The sequence below is a fragment of the Mobula hypostoma genome, chromosome 1 (assembly GCF_963921235.1).
Source record: "Mobula hypostoma chromosome 1, sMobHyp1.1, whole genome shotgun sequence".
NCBI lineage: Eukaryota > Metazoa > Chordata > Chondrichthyes > Myliobatiformes > Myliobatidae > Mobula > Mobula hypostoma.
Genome location: NC_086097.1, coordinates 56827971 through 56848723, shown reverse-complemented (window position 1 = coordinate 56848723; position 20753 = coordinate 56827971). Strand labels below are relative to the sequence as shown.

The following is a 20753-nucleotide window of genomic DNA, read 5'->3' as shown; positions in this document are numbered from 1 at the left end:
CTATGCAATCTCAGATGTTCTTCTAATTAGCCACTATAATCTAGGAAGGACACTTACCCCATCACCAATTTTCCAATATAAATTAATACCTTATGGAAGTTGAATTTCAACAAGGCCTTTCCTGCTCAGCTATAATTGTGTCACAAATTTAGCATAAACACCTAGTACACCTATTGTGGAATTTATAGCAAAACAAGGGTTAAGATAATGTGCAGGCAAAAATATTTACAGATAGTGTTCAATTAATCCAAGTAAGAAAGATCTTTGAAAAGCATAATTTCTTTGCAAAGCAGGGGACTGAAGCTATGTGGCACACCAAGACATGATAAGAATACATGCCAACGATGCAAGGCACACAGACAAATGGTCATTAGTTTACTAAAATTAAGGAAGAATTAGCTATTAGCTTGTAGTTTCTATTTGTTATTAATACCTATATTATAGTGCAACTTGTGACTGATTATGCAGATAAGGAATTTGAACATCCACAAGGCTACCAATTGATTAATATCTGTATAAAAATGTCACTTTTTTTGTTTAAACTTTAGAACAGTTTGGTGACAGGGGCCAAGCTGTTCTCCTTGTGTGCAAGTAAATAAAGTGTGACTGAGGAACGAGTGTAAGTTTTCAGAGTCCAGTTTATCGGCGCCTACCCTGCAATTTCCAAAATTCAGTTATCAAAGTGTGAGCAGCCCAATATATTATTCCATATATCAAACCCAATTCAGAAAATATGTGAAACATGAAACTGTACCCATCCTGCACACGGTGTTCCACTTTGTTGGGGGAAAACATCATAATTTCAAAAGCATATTTGTCACTTAAGCGCTGTAGTAACTTCAGTGATTTTAAATCTCTGATTAGGAAATTCTGAAATGGAAATATTGATGAACACACAGGCCACAATATAATCAGAATAATTCAGTAAAACAAAAAAAAACGAACTGAAGAAGTTTTGTAGATTATTTCCACATTTTAAAAACGTTAACAAATTATTCTTTTGATTTTTATACAACTGATCAACCTGCTGTAAATGCATTTCCTCAGTTTGACATTCATCCAAGATAAGAAATTACAATAGTATTTGCCCTATTATTTTGATTTACACGGTTTAATAATCAGGAAGTTGTTGTTCTGGTATCAACCAGTGAAAGAATGATTGTTTACGTACTGTTAGATGTACTACTATAAGCAATGTGTTCATTGGGTTCACATTGAGTGAATTGTCCTGACTGAAATAATTGCTGCAGAAGTCCAATTTATAGTTTAGTTTAATGAAGTGAGGCTAGTGATGAACTGGCATTAAATGCATGACAACTTCTCAAAGATGTAATGCCACATCAGTTATTTTGGGTTCATTTACATTTAGGCTACAATTATAATAATCCTTAAAAATATCTATATGGGTATCATATGTAATCTAAAGATCTAAAATCTGATTTACTTTGCAAAATCAAAGGGCTGTTGTGGTTTGCCAAAAAACAGAAATCAGGATAAGTAAGAGCATTTAACTGTCCTTTGCCCAGTTTTTTCACTTTAGCAAGGATAATTGTAATGTGCTTGTTTACTTCCACAACTATTTTCCACCTGTTGTAAAGTCTGATACCATATGCACTCAGCCAAATCAGATAACTCAGGTTCCATGGAAATCTGCCTCGTTCGTGATACAAGGAAAGAAAGACATAATGTTATAGGTTACTTCAGTGGTTTAATCAACATCGCTCAAAAAGCAAAAATAGACATCAAAGGAGATGACTGAGGCATGACTAAGACCTTGGTGAAAGAAGTGGTTTTTGAAAAAAGGGGACATAAACATAAGGAAATGGAATCCAACTTTCTTTGTCATGGAAAGATCTGCAAAATTTCAATACTCATATGTACTGACTAGTCAAGATTGATTTTTTAGGAATGTAAATCTTGTAAATGTACGTATTTGTTTAAAATGTGGTTTTCCCAATTAAGAAAATGTTGTACTCCACAGAACAGTAACAAACAAATATTCAGAAAACATGGCTTTACATTTCATAACTAAGATAAATTTTGTGTGGTCTTGAGAACTTTTATTTTTGTAAACTTTGGACCCAAAAAGTATTTATGCAGCAGAATAGACTTCCAGTCAAGCATCTGCAAATTCAAACTATTATCATCAACCGGGCCCAAAAAAAATTATCTTCAGTAGCACTTACAGCATTAATTTAATGCCATACTTCTCTTAAGCTTTTAGCATTTAGATAGTAACATACATTTTGGAAACATGCAATGTTTTAGTTAAGAACATTAAAGAATATCAAGTAACTGATCAAACATATTTATATAATATGTAGATATTTTGAGCAACATTATTATGAAAATCTAGGCATACAATGTAATTCTAAAACAGTACATAACTTAGAAACTAGTTTGCCAGAGACCATGAAGCTCTCTACTTCTCCGTGGAATATGCTCTCTTCATCAATGGAGGAGGAGCTTTACTGGTCTCATACATCATTTCCAGCGGTGGGTTATTCAAGCAGCACCAGTCAGGAATACGACCTGTCTGGTTGTAATATTCTTTGGAGACTGAACGGCTACCTAATATGTCCTGCAGAGCACCAAAAATGGCTCCTAGAATTAAATAAAATAATGATTAATGATAAAATTCAATCAAAAATAATATTCTCTGCCTTATAAATCTCAGTGCATTTATCCTGTCTTCTATCTGATATTGTTCAATTATTAATACGATAGTGTACGATAGCTGAATTGCAGAAGGAAAGTGATTTTTAAAAACTGAATTAGTTCTTTTTCATATTGATCGACATAATTAACTCTTAGGAATGAACAAATACATTTATATTAGAAGACCAAAGATAAAGCTAACCAACAAGACAAAGTACCACATCAAAAGCTGATATATAATATGGAATTGGAGAGGCAATGACAGCTCAGACAAAAAAAAATGACTTAAGGGACAGAAAATAATGAGTCATAATCAATGGTTAATTCTCAAAACCAGAGGATAATGAACAATAGCGTTCTCCAAGGAGGTTTAAAAATGAAATGGATACTGGTATACAGAAAAGTATTTTAAAAATTATCAATGAGAGCAAACTTGGACATATGGAAAAAGAATGAACATAATACAGATTGACTGCATCAGTAGATACATGGCGGCAAATGAAATTTAAGAGTAGTTGTGAGATTATGTATTTGGGCTGAAGGTATGAAGAAATGCAATACAGATATAATATCTAAGACTGAGACAGTTATGATTTAATTATTTCAGTATATTTAACATAGAGACAGGCAATGAAAAAAGAATAGTTTCACTCATAAAAATAAACAGGATCAGTTTGGTGGAACTACTGTAGAAAAACAGAAAATGCTGTTAGGGCCTAATTATCTTTATTATCCTTAGTCCTGATTAATAAGTCCTTATTATCTGCCAGCAAAGATGCACAATTTCCTGCAGATAATAAACAAACACTTTAAGGCACTTTACAATGTACCCAATACATCATTTTATTACAAATCGGTTCCTTGATATGTAAATACATTTATTTGAAAGAAATCAATATAGGCCTGGGATGAACATACAGATCTGTGGATAGCATTACCAGCAAGTACAAAGGATGGAATATAAATCTGGAAATGGGCGCATATAACAAGGTTAATGCAATAATTATGGAAGAGACTGAGTTCGCAGTAATATTGTACAGAAGCAATTTATAGTGTATCTATAAGGATTTTTAGATTTGTAGTCAGAGGAATCAATGAGGGTTAATTAATAATAAAATTGACAGTGATTTAATTCAATTGAAACCACAGACTTAATTCCTAAACTGAGTGAATTATAAAATTATAAAGCATTAGTTGACTATAGTAAATTGGGAAGTTTCTGAATCTACTATAGTCAACTAACACATCCTACTTTTAAAGCAAAAGTAAAAATCATAAAGGTATAGCTGCCATCTAAAGAATACATAGTTTATACAAATAAGTTCCTTTAAAACACAAAAGCTTCCATGAAAAGTGGTACACCCATTACTAACAAGAGAAGTCAGTATTAATTTAAAGAAAAAGGCTTACACTACCAAAAATAACAGCATATATGTTAGGCTCTTTAAAAGGGAACGATAAGATAGATAGCAAAACCAAAATTAGAATATGAATGTAAATCAGCAACAATTGTAAAAAAGATTTGAAGGGGTGGAAAAGTTCTCCTAGGATCAAAACAGGCAAGAACATTCAAAAGTGTTTTGATAAAACAAGTAGTAAGAAATATTTATTTTTGCAAGTGAGTTAATAACCAGTCACAGATATAAAGTAATTACCAAATAGCTCTAGAATGAAAAGAGGCAAAGTTATTTTAAGTAGAGACTATTTACGGGCTAGAGCACAGGTGATGTAGTAAAATTCCCAAAAAACTCTCAAGGTAATTGGATATCCATTTGAACAGAACTAAGCTTGCATGGTTATGGAGAAAAACCACTTTGAACAGCTGATATACACACAGACCTATTCTACAAGACAAAGAAAATGAAATACACTGGTTGAATTATTCTGTTTCAGTTTGCTAGACATGTAAGCTTGCATTTATCACTGAGTAAATCTATTGGTTTTTATTTATAAACTTCATTAATATATGGGATTAATCAGAAACAATTTTGTTTTTACAGCATTTTTTCAGATTGTGAAGTGCAAAGTGAATAGGAATAAGGAACCTTGGTTCTCAAGGGATAGTGCAACTCTGATAAAGAAGAAGAGGGAGTTGTATGACATGTATAGGAAGCAGGGAGTAAATAAGGTGCTTGAGGAGTATAAGAAGTGCAAGAAAATACTTAAGAAAGAAATCAGGAGGGCTAAAAGAAGACATGAGGTTGCCTTGGCAGTCAAAGCGAAGGATAATCCAAAGAGCTTTTACAGGTATATTAAGAGCAAAAGGATTGTAAGGGATAAACTTGGTCCTCTTGAAGATCAGAGTGGTTGGCTACGTGCGGAACCAAAGGAAATGGGGGAGATCTTAACTAGGTTTTTTGCGTCTGTATTTACTAAGGAAACTAGCATGAAGTCTATGGAATTAAGGGAAACAAGTAGTGAGATCATGGAAACTGTACAGATCGAAAAGGAGGAGGTCCTTGCTGTCTTGAGGAAAATTAAAGTGGATAAATCCCCGGGACCTGACAGGGTGTTCCCTTGGACCTTGAAGGAGACTAATGTTGAAATTGCAGGGGCCCTGGCAGAAATATTTAAAATGTCGTTGTCTACAGGTGAGGTGCCGGAGGATTGGAGAGTGGTTCATGTTGTTCCGTTGTTTAAGAAAGGATCGAAAAGTAATCCGGGAAATTATAGGCCAGTAAATATAACGTCGGTAGTAGGTAAGTTATTGGAGGGAGTACTAAGAGACAGAATCTACAAGCATTTGGATAGACAGGGACTTATTAGGGAGAGTCAACATGGCTTTGTGCGTGGTAGGTCATGTTTGACCAATCTATTAGGGTTTTTCGAGGAGGTTACCAGGAAAGTGGATGAAGGGAAGGCAGTGGATATTGTCTACATGGACTTCAGTAAGGCCTTTGACAAGGTCCCGCATGGGAGGTTAGTTAGGAAAATTCAGTCGCTAGGTATACATGGAGAGGTGGTAAATTGGATTAGACATTAGCTCAATGGAAGAAACCAAACAGTGGTAGTAGAGAATTGCTTCTCCGAGTGGAGGCCTGCGACTAGTGGTGTGCCACAGGGATCAGTGCTGAGTCCATTGTTATTTGTCATCTACATCAATGATCTGGATGATAATGTGGTAAATTGGATCAGCAAATTTGCTGATGATACAAAGATTGGAGGTGTAGTAGACAGGAAGGTTTCCAGAGCCTGCAGAGGGACTTCGACCAGCTGGAAAAATGGGCTGAAAAATGGCAGATGGAGACAAGTGTGAGGTATTGCACGTTGGAAGGACAAACCAAGGTAGAACGTACAGGGTTAATGGTAAGGCACTGAGGGGTGCAGTGGAACAGAGGGATCTGGGAATACAGATACAAAATTCCCTAAAAGTGGCGTCACAGGTAGATAGGGTCGTAAAGAGAGCTTTTGGTACATTGGCCTTTATTAATTGTAGTATTGAGTATAAGAGCTGGAATGTTATGATGAGGTTGTATAAGGCATTGGTGAGGCCGAATCTGGAGTATTGTGTTCAGTTTTGGTCACCAAATTACAGGAAGGATATAAATAAGGTTGAAAGAGTGCAGAGAAGGTTTACAAGGATGTTGCCGGGACTTGAGAAACTCAGTTACAGAGAAAGGTTGAATAGGATAGGACTTTATTCCCTGGAGCGTAGAAGAATGAGGGGAGATTTGATAGAGGTATATAAAATTATGATGGGTATAGATAGAGTGAATGCAAGCAGGCTTTTTCTACTGAGGCAAGGGGAGAAAAAAACCAGAGGACATGGGTTAAGGGTGAGGGGGGAAAAGTTTAAAGGGAACATTAGGGGGAGCTTCTTCACACAGAGAGTGGTGGGAGTATGGAATGAGCTGCCAGACGAGGTGGTAAATGCGGGTTCTTTTTTAACATTTAAGAATAAATTGGACAGATACATGGATGGGAGGTGTATGGAGGGATATGGTCCGTGTGCAGGTCAGTGGGACTAGGCAGAAAATGGTTCGGCACAGCCAAGAAGGGCCAAAAGGCCTGTTTCTGTGCTGTAGTTTCTATGGTTCCATGGTTTCTATTTTGAGTGTTAAAAGAGTCACAAAAATATTATTTATAGCAACTCTAGTAATCTGCTGTGCAGTGATTTGATACCCAGCTCAATAGGTAATGTTTATCACACTCCTTTCCCACTTACTGAAGCCCAGGTTTCATACACCCTTTGCATTCACCCAGACTGAAGTCCTCCATACCCTTCCCATATGCCTGGTTTACTGGAGAACTTACTTTAACATCTAAAAAAGCAATAAAATTACAAAGGGTTGAAATAACATCTAATATTCAGGAAAATCTGCTAGTCCAGCTCCAAAATCCACCTTATTGGACTTTTATTATTATATTCAGCCTTTGATGTGCAAGTAGTTAAAAATCATTTATGCAAAGTTTTGGTTCACTACAATGTACGAGGGGTGATTGACACATTTGTGGCCTCAGGTAGAAGAAGTCAATTTTAGAAAACCTAGCACATTTATTTTACAACATAGTCTCCTCTTACATTTACACACTTAGTCCAGCGGTCGTGGAGCATACGGATCTTGGACCTCCAGAAAGTGCCCACAGCAGGGGTGATTGATAAATTTGTGGCCTAAGGTAGAAGGAGATGAGCTATACAGCTCTCGTTACATGCAGAGTGATTATGCAGAAAGTTGGAAGTTAATAACTCATCAATTAATCAGGGTGTGGATTGACACGTGGGATTACAACATTATTGCTATTAGTGAGACGGTTGCAGGAGGGGCAGGACTGGCAGCTTAATCTTCCGGGGTTCCGTTGTTTCAGACGTGACAGAGGGGAAGGGATAAAAGGGGGAGGAGTGGCATTACTAGTCAGGGAGAATATCACAGCTGTGCATAGACAGGACAGCCTGGAGGGCTTGTCTATGGGTAGAGCTGAGGAACGGGAAAGAGGTGACTACACCAATAGGGTTGTATTATAGACCGCCCAATAGTCAGAGAGAATTTGAGGAGCAAATCTGTAGAGAGGTAGCAGACTGAAATAAGAAACAGCAAGTTGTAATAGTAGGGTATTTTAAATTTACACATATTGACTGGGACTCCCACACCGTGAAAGGGTTAGGTGACGTGGAGTTTGTCAAATGTGTTCAGAGCAGTTTTCTAAATCAATATATAGAGGTACCAACCAGAGAGGATGCAATACTTGATCTCCTATTAGGGAACCAGACAGGTCAGGTGACAGAAGTATGTGTAGGCGAACATTTTGGGTCCAGTGAACATAATGTCCAGTTTCAAGTTAATTATGGATAAGGATAGGTCTGGTCCTCGAGTTAAGGTTCTAAATTGGAGAATGGCCAATTTTGAGGAAATGAGAAAGGATCTAGGAAGAGTTGATTGGGATAAGTTGTTTTCTGGCAAGGACGTGTTCAGTACGTAGAAGGTATTCAAAGGCGAAATTTTGAGAGTGCAGAGTTTGCATGTTTCTGCCAGGATTAAAGGCAAAGTTAACATGCATAGGGAACCTTGGTTTTCAAGGGATATTGGCGATCTGGTTAAGAAAAAGAGAGCGGTATACACCTCTATACACTAGAGGTGTATAGTGTACACCTGCTAGATGCATAAGCAGGTGTAAAGAGAGACAGGCAACAAGGAACAAATGAGGTACTTGAAGAGTATAGAAAATGTAAGAAAATACTAAAGAAGGAAATCAGGAAGGCAAAAAGAAGACATGAGGTTGCTTTGGCAGATAATGTGAAGGTAAACCCGAAGGGTTTCTACAAGTATATTAAGAGTAAAAGGATAGTAAGGGACAAAATTGGTCCCCTAAAAGATCAAAGTGGTTGTCCATGTGTGGAGCTTCACGACATGGGGGAGATCTTAAACAATTTTTTTGCATCGGTATTTACTCAGGAAACTAGCATAGCGTATATGGAAGGAAGGGAAACAAGCAGCAGTGTCATGGAACATATAGAGATTAAAGACGAGGAGGTGCTTGCTGCCTTACAATGAATAAAGGTAGATAAATCCTCCGGGCCTGACATGATATTTCCTCGGACCTTGAGAGAGACTAGTGTAGAAACTGCAGGGGCCCTGGCAGAAATGTTTAAAATGTCCTTAGCCACGGGTATGGTGCCGGAGGATTGGAGGGTAGCTCATGTTGTTCTGTTGCTTAAAAAAGGCTCCAAAAGTAAACCAGGTAATTACAGGCCAGTGAGCCTGACATCAGTAGTAGGTAAATTGTTGGAAGGTGTTCTGAGAGATCGGATATACAAGTATTTGGACAGCCAAGGGCTGATTAAGGATAGTCAGCATGGCTTTGTGCGTGGTAGATCGTGCTTAACGAATCTTGTAGAGTTTTTCGAGGAGGTTACCAAGAAAGTAGACGAAGGAAAGGCTGTGGATGTTGTCTACATGGACTTGGCCTTTGACAAGGTCCCACATGGCAGGTTAGTTCAGAAGGTTCAGACACTAGGTATCCATGGACAGGTTGTAAACTGGATTCGAAATTGGCTGTGTGGGAGAAGACAGAGAGTGGTAGTGGATGATTGCTTATCAGACTGGAGGCCTGTGACTAGTGGTGTGCCTCAAGGATCTGTGCTGGGACCATTGCTGTTTGTTGTCTATATCAATAATTTAGATAATAATGTGGTAAATTGGATCAGCAAGTTTGCTGATGACACTAAGATTGGAGGTGTTGTGGACAGCGAGGAAGCTTTCAAAACTTGTAGAGGGATCTGGACCAACAGGAGAAATGGGGCAGAAAATGGCAGATGGAATTTAATGCAGACAAGGGTGAGGTGTTGCATTTTGGAAGGACAAATCAAAGTAGGACATACACAGTAAATGGTAGGGGACTGAGGAGTGCGGAGGAACAAAGAGATCTGGAAGTTCAGATCCATAATTCCCTGAAAGTGGCGTCACAGGTGAACAGGGTGGTAAAGGCGGCTTTTGGCATCCTGGCATTCATAAATCAAAAGTATTGAGTATAGGAGTTGGGATGTTATGGGGAGGTTGTATAAAACATTGGTGAGGCCAAATTTGGAGTATTGTGTGCAGTTCTGGTCACCTAACTATAGGAAGGATATCAGTAAGATTGAAAGTGTGCAGAGAAGATTTACTTGGATGTTGCCAGGTCTTCAGGAGTTCAGTTACTGGGAAAGACTGAACAGGTTAGGACTTTATTCCTTGCAGCGTAGAAGAATGAGGGGAGATTTGACAGAGGTTTACAAAATTATGAGGGGTATAGACAGTAAATGTGAATAGGCTCTTTCCACTTAGATTAGGAGAGATAAATACGAGAGGACATGGCTTTAGGGTGAAAGGGGAAAGGTTTAGGGGGAATACTAGGGGAAACTTCTTCACTCAGAGAGTGGTGGGAGTGTGGAATGAGCTGCCAGCTGACATGGTAAATGCGGGCTCACTCTTAAGTTTTAAGAATAAATTGGATAGATACATGGATGGGAGAGGTCTGGAGGGTTATGGACTGGGTGCAGGTCAATGGGACTAGTAGAATAATGTTTCAGCACAGACTAGAAGGGCTGAATGACCTATTTTCCATGCTGTAGTGTTCTATGGTAATAATTCATCAGGGGTGATTGATAAGTTCGTGGCCTAAGGTAGAAGGAGATGAGTTATTAACTTCAAACTTTCTGTATAATCACTCGGATTTGATCTGCACGTACATGTAAGGAGAGCTGTACAACTCATTTCCTTCTACCGTAGGCCACAAACTTATCAATCACCCCTGCTGTGGACCACCTGAACCCTGCTGTGGACCACCTGGAGGTCCAAGAAGCTCTCATTACATGCAGGTGCAGTTCAACTCTTTGAGGGATAACGCAAAAAGTTTGAAGTTAATAACTCATCTCCTTCTACCTTAGGCCACAAACTTATCAATCACCCCTTGTATAATGCATTAAGAAGAGACCCCATTATATACTCAGTATTGAGCAGGACAGAGATCTACAGAAATAACCACACAGTTAGTGAGACAGATGTGGAACTGTGTATCATTTCCACTTTGAACACACATTACATTCTCTGAAACAAATAGTCTATTGATACATTTGCTACACAGAACTCATTCTCACCTCCCAACCAAGCCACAGCATTTGGTTTTGCTGGTGGAGTATGAACTTTAAAAGTCTTTGTAGCCAACACATCTTTGTATTTTGGTTTTTGCACCAGATACCGAATTTCATCCAGAATACGATGCAGGAAGCCGGGCAGCATAGCAGTTCCACCAATGATCACAAGATTTTCTGCTAGTTGTTTTCTTGTGTCAATAGGGCACTGACAATAATGTTTACAGAAAAACAAAACAGAAATATCATTAATCGCCCCCTATTTTCTCAAAACTATGTTCTGCCTATGCCCAAATGAGTGATCAATCCACACTCTGGCAGAAATACATATGCTAGAGGCCAACAGACTCAGAATAATTCAAAATCTTCATCTCTATTCAGCAGTTAGATTATTGGAGGTATTTAAAGAGGAAAATACATTTTTGGAATATAAGGAAATTTATGGGAGGTGTTGACACTCGGGACACATGAACCATGATTATATTAGAAAACAGACAGGCAGCATACTTCTGCTTTCATTATATTGTGTGTCCTCATCCCCCACTGAGAGATACTTGGAAGCTTTAATATTAATCATAAAGGTAGTGGGGTAAAGTGAAGTTGAAGTCTTCGCAATGCTTTCCAACAGGGGAAAAAATAGTAACATATTATTGCCCAAATTACTTCATCCCCTGCTGATTGTGCTAAGTGTACTATAAAGCAGCAGCAATGCATTTGACTTCAATAATAATATTTAAACTGCAGGGACAAATTATGATGATTGCTAGAACATGTATTCAGCACAACTGACCAGGGACGTGTTTCAATGCATGTATATTTATCCAGGAAACCCTTGTTATTTTCTGTTGCAAAATGCTATTTGTATTCTCCTTAATGAGTATTACTATATCTAGTACCTCCCCAGCAAAACAGTGGAGGCCGTTTTTTTTTGGCTCTTTTGCCACATTATGCTGCTCTAGGGTATGGCTTGATTTACATTTTACAAGAACCTGTTTTCACATAATACCTATCATGCCATCAAGATTTCCCAGATCTCCTCCCAGCAAAATATTTGTGAGTCCACCACTTATTTTGTAGTGAGTGTTAAAGGACAGATCTAACAACAGTAAATGAAATAAGTTATCAGCCTAATTTTTGGGGAAGTAGAAACGTCTATTTTAGGGAATGATAATGGGTGCTTTGTCCAAAAGGGAGATTGGGAAAAATTACAACTGCTCTTTAAACTGAGATAAAACTCTTTATAACTATTTGATATATTAAAACCAGGCAGTCATCAGAAAGACAGTATTCCTGGCAACAATTTCCTTCAGTGAATGACTGAATTATTTGCTCATGAGGCTTCAATTATTGTACAGTAACAGTAACCAAAGTACATTACCAGTACAATTTATCATTATTGAAGTACAATGCATTGCTGATGCTTTATGATGCAGATTTATAACCTAGAATATCACTAAAGAGCAAGTTTGGGGGAAATTGTGTAACATCTTGTCCCCGGTTACTGACCCAATCTATCCCAAATACAAGTCACTTTGATTACAAGATTTTAACTTGGGTCATTTCTTCATATACTACAATGACCAGCTAGAATATAGCATCAAGAAATTGAGAATCTTTGTAAAAGATTAAATTCAGCACAATGTACCATGTTACCTGTAAAAGTGAGTCAAGGATTAAAGCAGCGATAGATTTTTCTTCATTATCTTGTTCAAAAAGAATTTCAATTACAGAATCTCTATAACAAAAAGGAATAAAAATATCCTTAAAATTCAATCTTATTACTTCTGACATTGGCTGTAAGCTAGTATCTTAATTACTCCAAAAGTCAATGGTTACAATTAAACTTGAAGCAGTACCATTCCTTAATTACAATTAAAAAATAATGCAGGAAACATTTATGGAGTTACTTTAAGGTTACAAAAATCCCAAGTTAATTGTAGCAAATCAATTTGCTTTGATATAAAATGTCAGTCAGTTTTTGAAAATTTTATTTGATTACTGAATTTTAATTATAAAAATGTTACCTTTTGTTGACCGAATGACATCTTTAAGACAATTATATCAAAATATTATGTTCATTTCTCCCCTAAAGTTGTAAAGTTAAATGGAAAACACTTTTTCTACTTTTCCTCTTTAAATCCATATTTAATACACAGATCAATATGAGCAAGATAACCCTGGTCTTACATATTTTTAAATTTTTCTTTGGAATGGGAAGCAGCGAATCATCCCAGCAAGTCTATGCTCGTTCTCAGATCATTCTCATAACTCCAAATGTCTGAATTATTTCCCTGCAACTCATTTTCTCTCTCATCTCATCAAATCCGTACTGATTCTCCTTCTAGCCAACTATGACAAAGACATCAAATTAAGCTACTGACCAGCACATCTTCAGGATGCAGGAGCAAACTGCAACACCCAGGGAAAACCCATATAGGCATAAAGAGAATGAGCAAATTCCACGTAGATGGATGGCATAGCAGGAACCGCTGAATTCAGTTTGCTCTAAAAGCAATTCCGTGTGCTCTAATGATTTGTAGATTTTCCACCTGAATATGATGTGAGAAGACAAGTCCTCTATACAGGAGAAAAGAGATTCTGCAGAAGCTGAAAACTCTGAACAACACCCAAAATGCTGGAGGAACTCCCAATCAGCATCTATGGAGGGAAATGAACCGTTGACTTTTTGGGCCAAGACTTTTCATTGGGACTGGTCATTTCCATAAGTACTGCCTGACGTGTTGAGTTCCTCCAGTACTTTATGGGCCTACTACGTTGAGAATTTTAGACATATTTTATTAATACATATTAACCCTGTTCCTGTATTCCCTTGTTTTCAATTACTTCTAAATTCATTGGCTATTTTTACATTCCATTTTTAACGCCGTGTCTGTAAGACCATACGACGTAGGAGCAGATTTAGGCCATTTGACCCATCAAGTCTGCTCCGCCATTCAATCATGACTGATCCTTTTCTCCCCCTCCTCAGCCTTCTCCCTGTAACCTTTGATGCCGTGTCCAATCAAGAACCGATCAAGCTCTGCCTTAAATACACGCAACGACCTGGCCTCCACAGCTGCCTGTGGTTATAAATCCCACAAATTCACCACCTTTTGGCTAAAGAAATTTCTCCACATCTTTGTTTCAAATGGACGCCCCTCTATCCTGAGTCTGTGCCCCCTTGTCTTAGACTCGTCCACCATGGGAAACATCCTTTCCACATCTACTCTGTCTAGGGCTTTCAGCATTTGAAAGGTTTCAATGAGATTCTCCACCCCCCCCCACCAATCTTCTAAATTCCAATGAGTACAGACCCAGAGCCATCAAATGCTCCTTGTATGATAACCCTTTCATTCCTGGAGTAATCCTTGTTAACCTCCTCTGAACCCTCTCCAATGCCAGCACATCTTTTTTAGATAAGGAGCCCAAAATTGTACATAATACTCAAGGTGAGGCCTCACCAATGCCTCAGCATCACATCCCTGCTCTTGTATTCTAGACCTCTTGAAATGAATGCTAATATTGCATTTGTCTTCCTCACCACCGACTCCACCTGCAAGTTATCCTTTAGGGTGTTCTGCACAAGGACTCCCAAGTCACTTTTCATCTCAGATTTTTGGATTTTAGAAAATAGTCTGCACATTTATTTCTATTACTGAAGTGCAAGACCATGTGTTTTCCAACATTATACTTAATTTACCACTCTCTTGCCCGTTCTCCTAATCTGTCTGGTTCGTCTGAGCCTAACTGTTTCCTCAACACTATCTATCCCTCCACCAATCTTCGTATCATCTGAAAACTTGGCAACAAAAACCATCTATACCATCATCTAAATCATTGATATACAGCAAAAAAGAAATGGTCCCAATATTGACACCTGAAGAACACCATTAATCACTAGCAGCCAACCAGAAAAGGATCCTTTTATTCCCACTCACTGCCTCCTACCAATCAGTCAATGCTCTAACCATGCCAATAACTTTACTGTAATGCCACAGGTTCTTAACTTGGTAAGCAGCCTCATATGAGGCACCGTGTCAAAGGCCTTCTGAAAGTCCAAATATACAACATTCACTGGATCCCCTTTATCTATCCTACGTGTAATCTCCTCAAAGAATTCCAATAGGCTCCTCAGGCAAGATTTTCCCTTAAGGAAACCATGATGACTTTATCCCATCTTGTCCTGTGTCACCAAGTACTCCATAACCTTAACCTTACCAACTGACTCCAACGTCTTCCCAACCACTGAGGTAAGGCTAACTGGTCTACAATTTCATTCTGCTGCCTTCCTCCTTTCTTAAAGAGTGGAGTGACATTTGTAATTTTCCAGTCCTCTGACACCATGCCAAAGTCCAAAGATTTTTGAAAGATCAAAACCTACAGGAAAAACTATTTACTTTATAATATTTGACCAAGTGATCCAACCTGATAGATCCTTTGACATGCAAAATCCTCTCTCCATCCAATGGGTATGCCACATCAGGTGGTGGTTGTGGGCGCTATGAATAAATACAAAATAAAAATTAAACAATAGTCAGATGTGTACTTTATCAGTTATATTCACCACTACTTAATACTTACTTCAGCTTTTCCATCAATGTTAAACTTGGCTGCTTGAATTTTTAGACCCCGCTGGAGATCACTGACAAAGCAAGTACGAACTGTAAAATATCCATAACAAAACAATTAGGGACTAAATTTGAAAACACTACTTTGCTTCATTCTAGGTTTTATTGAGTACTTTTACTTTCATACAACTTATCCATTTTTGTTTAGTCTATCAGATTTTATATCAGTATGTTACAAAGTCAAGTGCAAGAAAAAAAGAATACTGTAAATGGTCGGAGCATTGATGAAGAGAGGAACTAGGGGTGCAAGTCCCTGAAAGTGGCAACTAAAGTAGGCAAAGCGGTACAGCATGCTTGCCTTCATTGGTTGGTCAGGGCACTGAACATAAAAATCACCAAGTTATGCTGCAACTGTATAAAACTTTATTTAGGTCATACTTGGAGTACCGTGTGAGCGGTGGTCGCTGAAAATCAGGAAGAAAGTGGAGGCTTGGTGGGGGGGCGAGGGGTACAGAAGAGGCTCGGCAACATGCTGCCCGGATTGGGAAGTATTTGTTACAAGGAGAAGTTGGACAAACTTGGATCATTTTCTCTGGAGCACTAGAAACTAAGGGAGACCTGACAAAAGTATATATAAAATTATTTTAAAAAACAGATACGGTAGGTTGTCAAGAAGCTTTACTTTTCTCCCCTGCCAGTGTAGAAATATTAAATGCAGGAGGGCATAGCTTTAAGGAGGGGAGTGGGGGAAGTTTAAAGTCTTGTGAATGTTAAAATAGAGAGAGAGAGGTTTTTGTCTGGAATGCACTGCTGCTAGGACAGGTGGTGGAAGCAGATAAGATGATAACATTTAAGTAGCTTTTAGATAGGCATATAAACAGGCAAAGGATGATGTACAGACAAGATGAAACTAGTTTGATATCAGGATAAGCACAAATATCATGGACTGAAGTGCCTGTTCTTGTGCTGTATTGCTCCGTGTCTGTGAAATTATTTCATGCATTTGAAGAAAGAGGATAGCAAGTCCAAACTTAAGAACTGCAGATATTAACTTCTACGTCAGCCCAAAACACTCACAATAAAAACATCAGAAGCAATTATCTTCTCTTTTCTTTCATATCATGATTTTTTAGCCCCACATTGATTTATTCTAGATTTACAGTAATTGTGGTCTTTTTCACTTGATAAGGAATTGTATTTGCCTCACAATGTTCTAGATATAACAACAATGCAGCTTAAGACTGAGGGGCGAAAGACTCCAGATGTTGGAATCTAGAGGGAAAAAAAAACACAAACTGCCAGAGGAACGCAGGCCTTTTGAAGGTTACAATCCAAAACATCATCCCTTTGCCTTCATAGCTGCTGCTTGACCTGCCGAGTTCCTCTAGCAGCTTGTTTTTTCCAAAACGTGTTTTTTTTTACCTTTTATATCCTCTATTGTATCTTCTGGAAGTGAGCCTGTTAAAAAACATTTCAGAGCAATTTTAAACCGAAGCTGTGTAACATTACGCTATTTAAAATTTATATTATGAATGACAATTATATAAAATAGATTGATTTCTTTGCAAATAGAGTTAATATCTTAAGCAATTATAAATTGCAATTACCAAAGATGGATTATTCAGATGCAATACATTTTGAAATTAAAAAGTGACATCTCTTTTCTATTTTAAAATTTAGAAATTTTACCACTATGAAAAATATACCATCAAAATATGTCACTTAAGCCTTACTCATCACAGCTGCTAAGCCTTCTCCGGTGTTAGTTCCAGTGTCCACAGTGCATTCTTCTAATAACCGAGACTGTAACTCCCTTCAGTAATAAAACATTGAACTTTTTTTAGCTTTAATCATAACTAATTTCAAATACAATGAATGCATATTATAATTTAAAATTCTTACGTATGGATTGCTTTTCCTCCCAGTGGAAGTGCTTCCCATGCATTCAAAATCAGAATTCCTTCATATATCTGACAAAGCTAAGATTATATTTTGTACTGAATATAATGTGAATACATTTATTTACTATTTCTTGATTGCCTTATAGTTTCTATTTCCCCTCAGACTCAGGGGTATCTTTCCCCTCTAAGTACCATAAAGGCAATTGTGCCAAGCAAATTTTTATTTGGGATTTCCAACAATTCTTTTAATTTTAATTTTGCATAAAGTTCAATATCTCAGGGCCCACCTTGACTTCATGATTTCCTCAGTTTGCCCAAAACTCTAAAATATTCTTTTTCCAAGCAATTAACATTGAGAATAATTTATGGGAAGTTCAATAAAGATGAGTGGCACATAATTCAGCAAGTTAGTTGTCTAAATTATGTTAACTTATTTTGAATATTTTTTGTGATGTTCCTTCAATTACCTTTTATCTATCTATATTATTAGCCTTCTAAATGTTAAATAACCCCAGTTGGCTGCTGCTCAATCTTCTGAGCACTGGCACAGAAGTCAATTATTAATTCTCAAACCCCATTTCTTCTTATAATCTTTCATGTCTGAAAACATCCCAGTGATGTTGCACCCAAAATTTCTATTATATCTATCCCGTAATAATGTAAATTACTGGAATGTAAACAGTAACGACTACAATAATGTTAACCATAGTGTTGCACAAGTTCATCATTCTTGATTCTGCATTCTCCAATAGACCTAGAAAACAAATAATTCAATTTGTTCTATTTATAAACAGAGAAGCTCTTGTTTAAATCTATTTACTCTTTAACTATATTTTCTTCATCTACCCTGTTTCTTTACAGAACATTTTAAGTACAAATGTCTTTTAGTAAGTACCATCTGGTTCTCACTGTATTACACACTACTCCATATCTCCACATCCTCTGAACTACCTAGCAGCTTTACTTCATACTACATATTTTTACCAGTTTAAGAAATACTGGATAGTACATAATGTCTCAGCATGATCAGTCTCCTAATCTGAACAAAAGTCACATTTGGCACACTCCTAAATTGGACATCACTTATGTTTAAAGACCAATTAAAAAATTATAGTAGTTAAGTATACTGTATAAAGCCTTTACATCTAATGACTGCCTTCCCTTATCCTCTTTCATTCTCATACATTTATATTGTCTTTTTCTAAATCTATTTTATTTTTCTTCTTAAAATAATTGGTACTCAACAATTTTTAAACTTTAAAAAAATTTTAAAAATTGTAGAACTGGAAAAGCAGGTAATGAACAATTAGCATCAAATGTGACTGGCAGATACAACAGCGCATTAAGAATGAGGCTAGGAGGATATTTATTAAGCTGCTTTGGGTAAATGAATTTATTTTTAAAAAATCAGAGGAAGTTTGGGCACATTATAGGAATATCTATTTTTGTAAAACCACATCAGAATCCCATTAGTTTGCAACCATGCTTTTCCATTACCATAATTTTTAGAAAATGTACACTGATGATGATCAAACAAGTTATTTTCAGTAACCAGTAATCATCTCATCCTTCATAAAATTGTTTTCAAAAAGATACAGGCAATACTAGTGCTTCTGTATATCCACAATCTAAAACCACAGCAGAATTGATACCAAGAGTCAGCAGCGACACAAGATGGCATGGAGCAAAGAGCACTGAAGGAACCTAAAAACACAAAGTGGGGAATTAATACAACTTATTGATGACTTTCTAGGGAAAATTCAAATGCAATTGTTTGAAATATTTACTTTTCAATAAATGCAGCACATTCAATAGTAAATCACGATTGTTTAAACTTTTTTTCCATGTTTTGCATTCCAGTCACGTAGGGAACTATGTGCAACACTCCATCTAGTGGCACATCAAAGAACTACAACTTGCAAGATAAAATATAATATTGATTTTTAATTTTTTTAAATTGAGGTACAGCGTGGAACAAGCCATTCCAGCCCTTTGAGCCACGCTGCCCAACAATCGCCTGATTCAATCCGCCCCTAATCACAGGACAATTTACAATGGCCAGTTGTTCCTACTAAACAGTACATCCATGAACTGTGGGAGGCACTCCAGCACCGGAGGAAAGTCACAGTCACAGGAACATGCAAACTCCTTGAAAGCAGTAGCATGTATCAGCACTTGCATCAGACTAGTGCCACTGACAAGTTCCATTTTAAAACTTAAAATTTTCTGTAATCTTTTTAGCTACTTGATAATAAGACACAGGAGCATAATTAGACCATTTGGCCCATTGAATCTGTTCTGCCATTCCATCGTGTCTGATTTATTATCCTTCTCTACCCCATTCTCATTCCCTCTCCCCATAACTTTTGATGCCCTGACTAATCAAGAACCTCCGCTTTCAATGTACTCAGTGACTTGGTCTCCACAGCTGTTCATGATGATGAATTCACGATTCACCACCCTCTGGCTGAAGAAATTTTTTCTCATCTCTGTTCTATGCTGACTAAGGCTTACTTTATCATGTGCCTCCAAGTACCCTGAAACCTCATCTTTAATAATGGGACTCCAATATCGTCCCAATCACTGAAGTCAGGCTAATTGGCCTATAATTTCCTTATTTGAAAATCACCCTCTGCCTTCTTAAAGAGTGGAGTGACATCTGCATTCTTCCAGGCCTCGGAACCATTCCAGGACCTATTGATTCTTGAAAGATCATTACTAATGCCTCCATGATCTCTTCAGCTACTTTTTTTTCCAGAACCCTGGGGTGTAGTCCATCTGGTCCAGGTGACTTATCTACCTTCAGACCTTTTCAGTTTCTCAAGCACTTTCTCCTTAGTAATAGCAATCACAATCACTTCTGCCCCAGTACTCTCGAATTTCAGGCATACAGTACTGCTGGTGGCTTCCATAGTGAAGACTGACACAAAATACTTATCAAGTTCACCTAACATTCCTTTGCCCCCATTGCGACCTCTCCAGCATTATAATATCCAATCTTCCCTCCCTTTTACTCATTATATATCTGAAAAACCTTTTGGTATCCTCTTTGAAGCTATTGGCCAGCTTACCTTTCATATTTTGTCTTTCCTCTCCTTATGGCTTGTTTAGTTGCCTTCTGTTGGTTTTTAAAAGCTTCCCAATCCTCTAACATCCCAGTAATTTTTGTTATATTATATGCCCTCTCTCTTGCTTTGAGGCCGTCTTTGATTTCTGTTGTCAGCCACATTTACCTCATCCTCCTTTTATAATACATCTTTATATTTAAGATGTATCTATCCTGCACCTTCTGAATTGCCTCCAGAACTCCAGCCATTGCTGCTCTGCCGTCAACTCTGATGGCGTTCCCTTCCAATCAACGATGGCCAGCTCCTCTCTCGTGCCTCTATAATTCCCTTTACTCCACTGTAATACCGATGCCTCTGATTTTATCTTCTCAAATTGCAGGGTGAACTCTGTCATATTATGAACACTGTCTCCTGTAAGGTAAAGAGGTTCCTTAACTTTAAGCTCCCTAATCAAATCTGATTCATTACACAACCCCAAACTAGCATTCCCCTG

General features: G+C 37.5%; 1 protein-coding gene across 1 annotated transcript in view; it reads right to left on the bottom strand.

The window, feature by feature from the left end:
- Positions 1-1687: 1687 nt before the first annotated feature.
- The window catches only part of actr10 (actin related protein 10), a 31499-nt gene continuing 12433 nt past the window's right edge, over positions 1688-20753 (bottom strand). The window contains exons 5-13 of the mRNA XM_063049534.1: positions 18789-18896; positions 17194-17261; positions 17025-17104; positions 16714-16749; positions 15305-15384; positions 15149-15222; positions 12377-12458; positions 10730-10931; positions 1688-2604 (exon numbers count right to left, since the gene is read on the bottom strand). Coding sequence (XP_062905604.1) covers positions 2423-2604; positions 10730-10931; positions 12377-12458; positions 15149-15222; positions 15305-15384; positions 16714-16749; positions 17025-17104; positions 17194-17261; positions 18789-18896 — 912 coding nt within the window. The 3' untranslated portion in view covers positions 1688-2422. The remainder of the gene's footprint in view (positions 2605-10729; positions 10932-12376; positions 12459-15148; positions 15223-15304; positions 15385-16713; positions 16750-17024; positions 17105-17193; positions 17262-18788; positions 18897-20753) is intronic.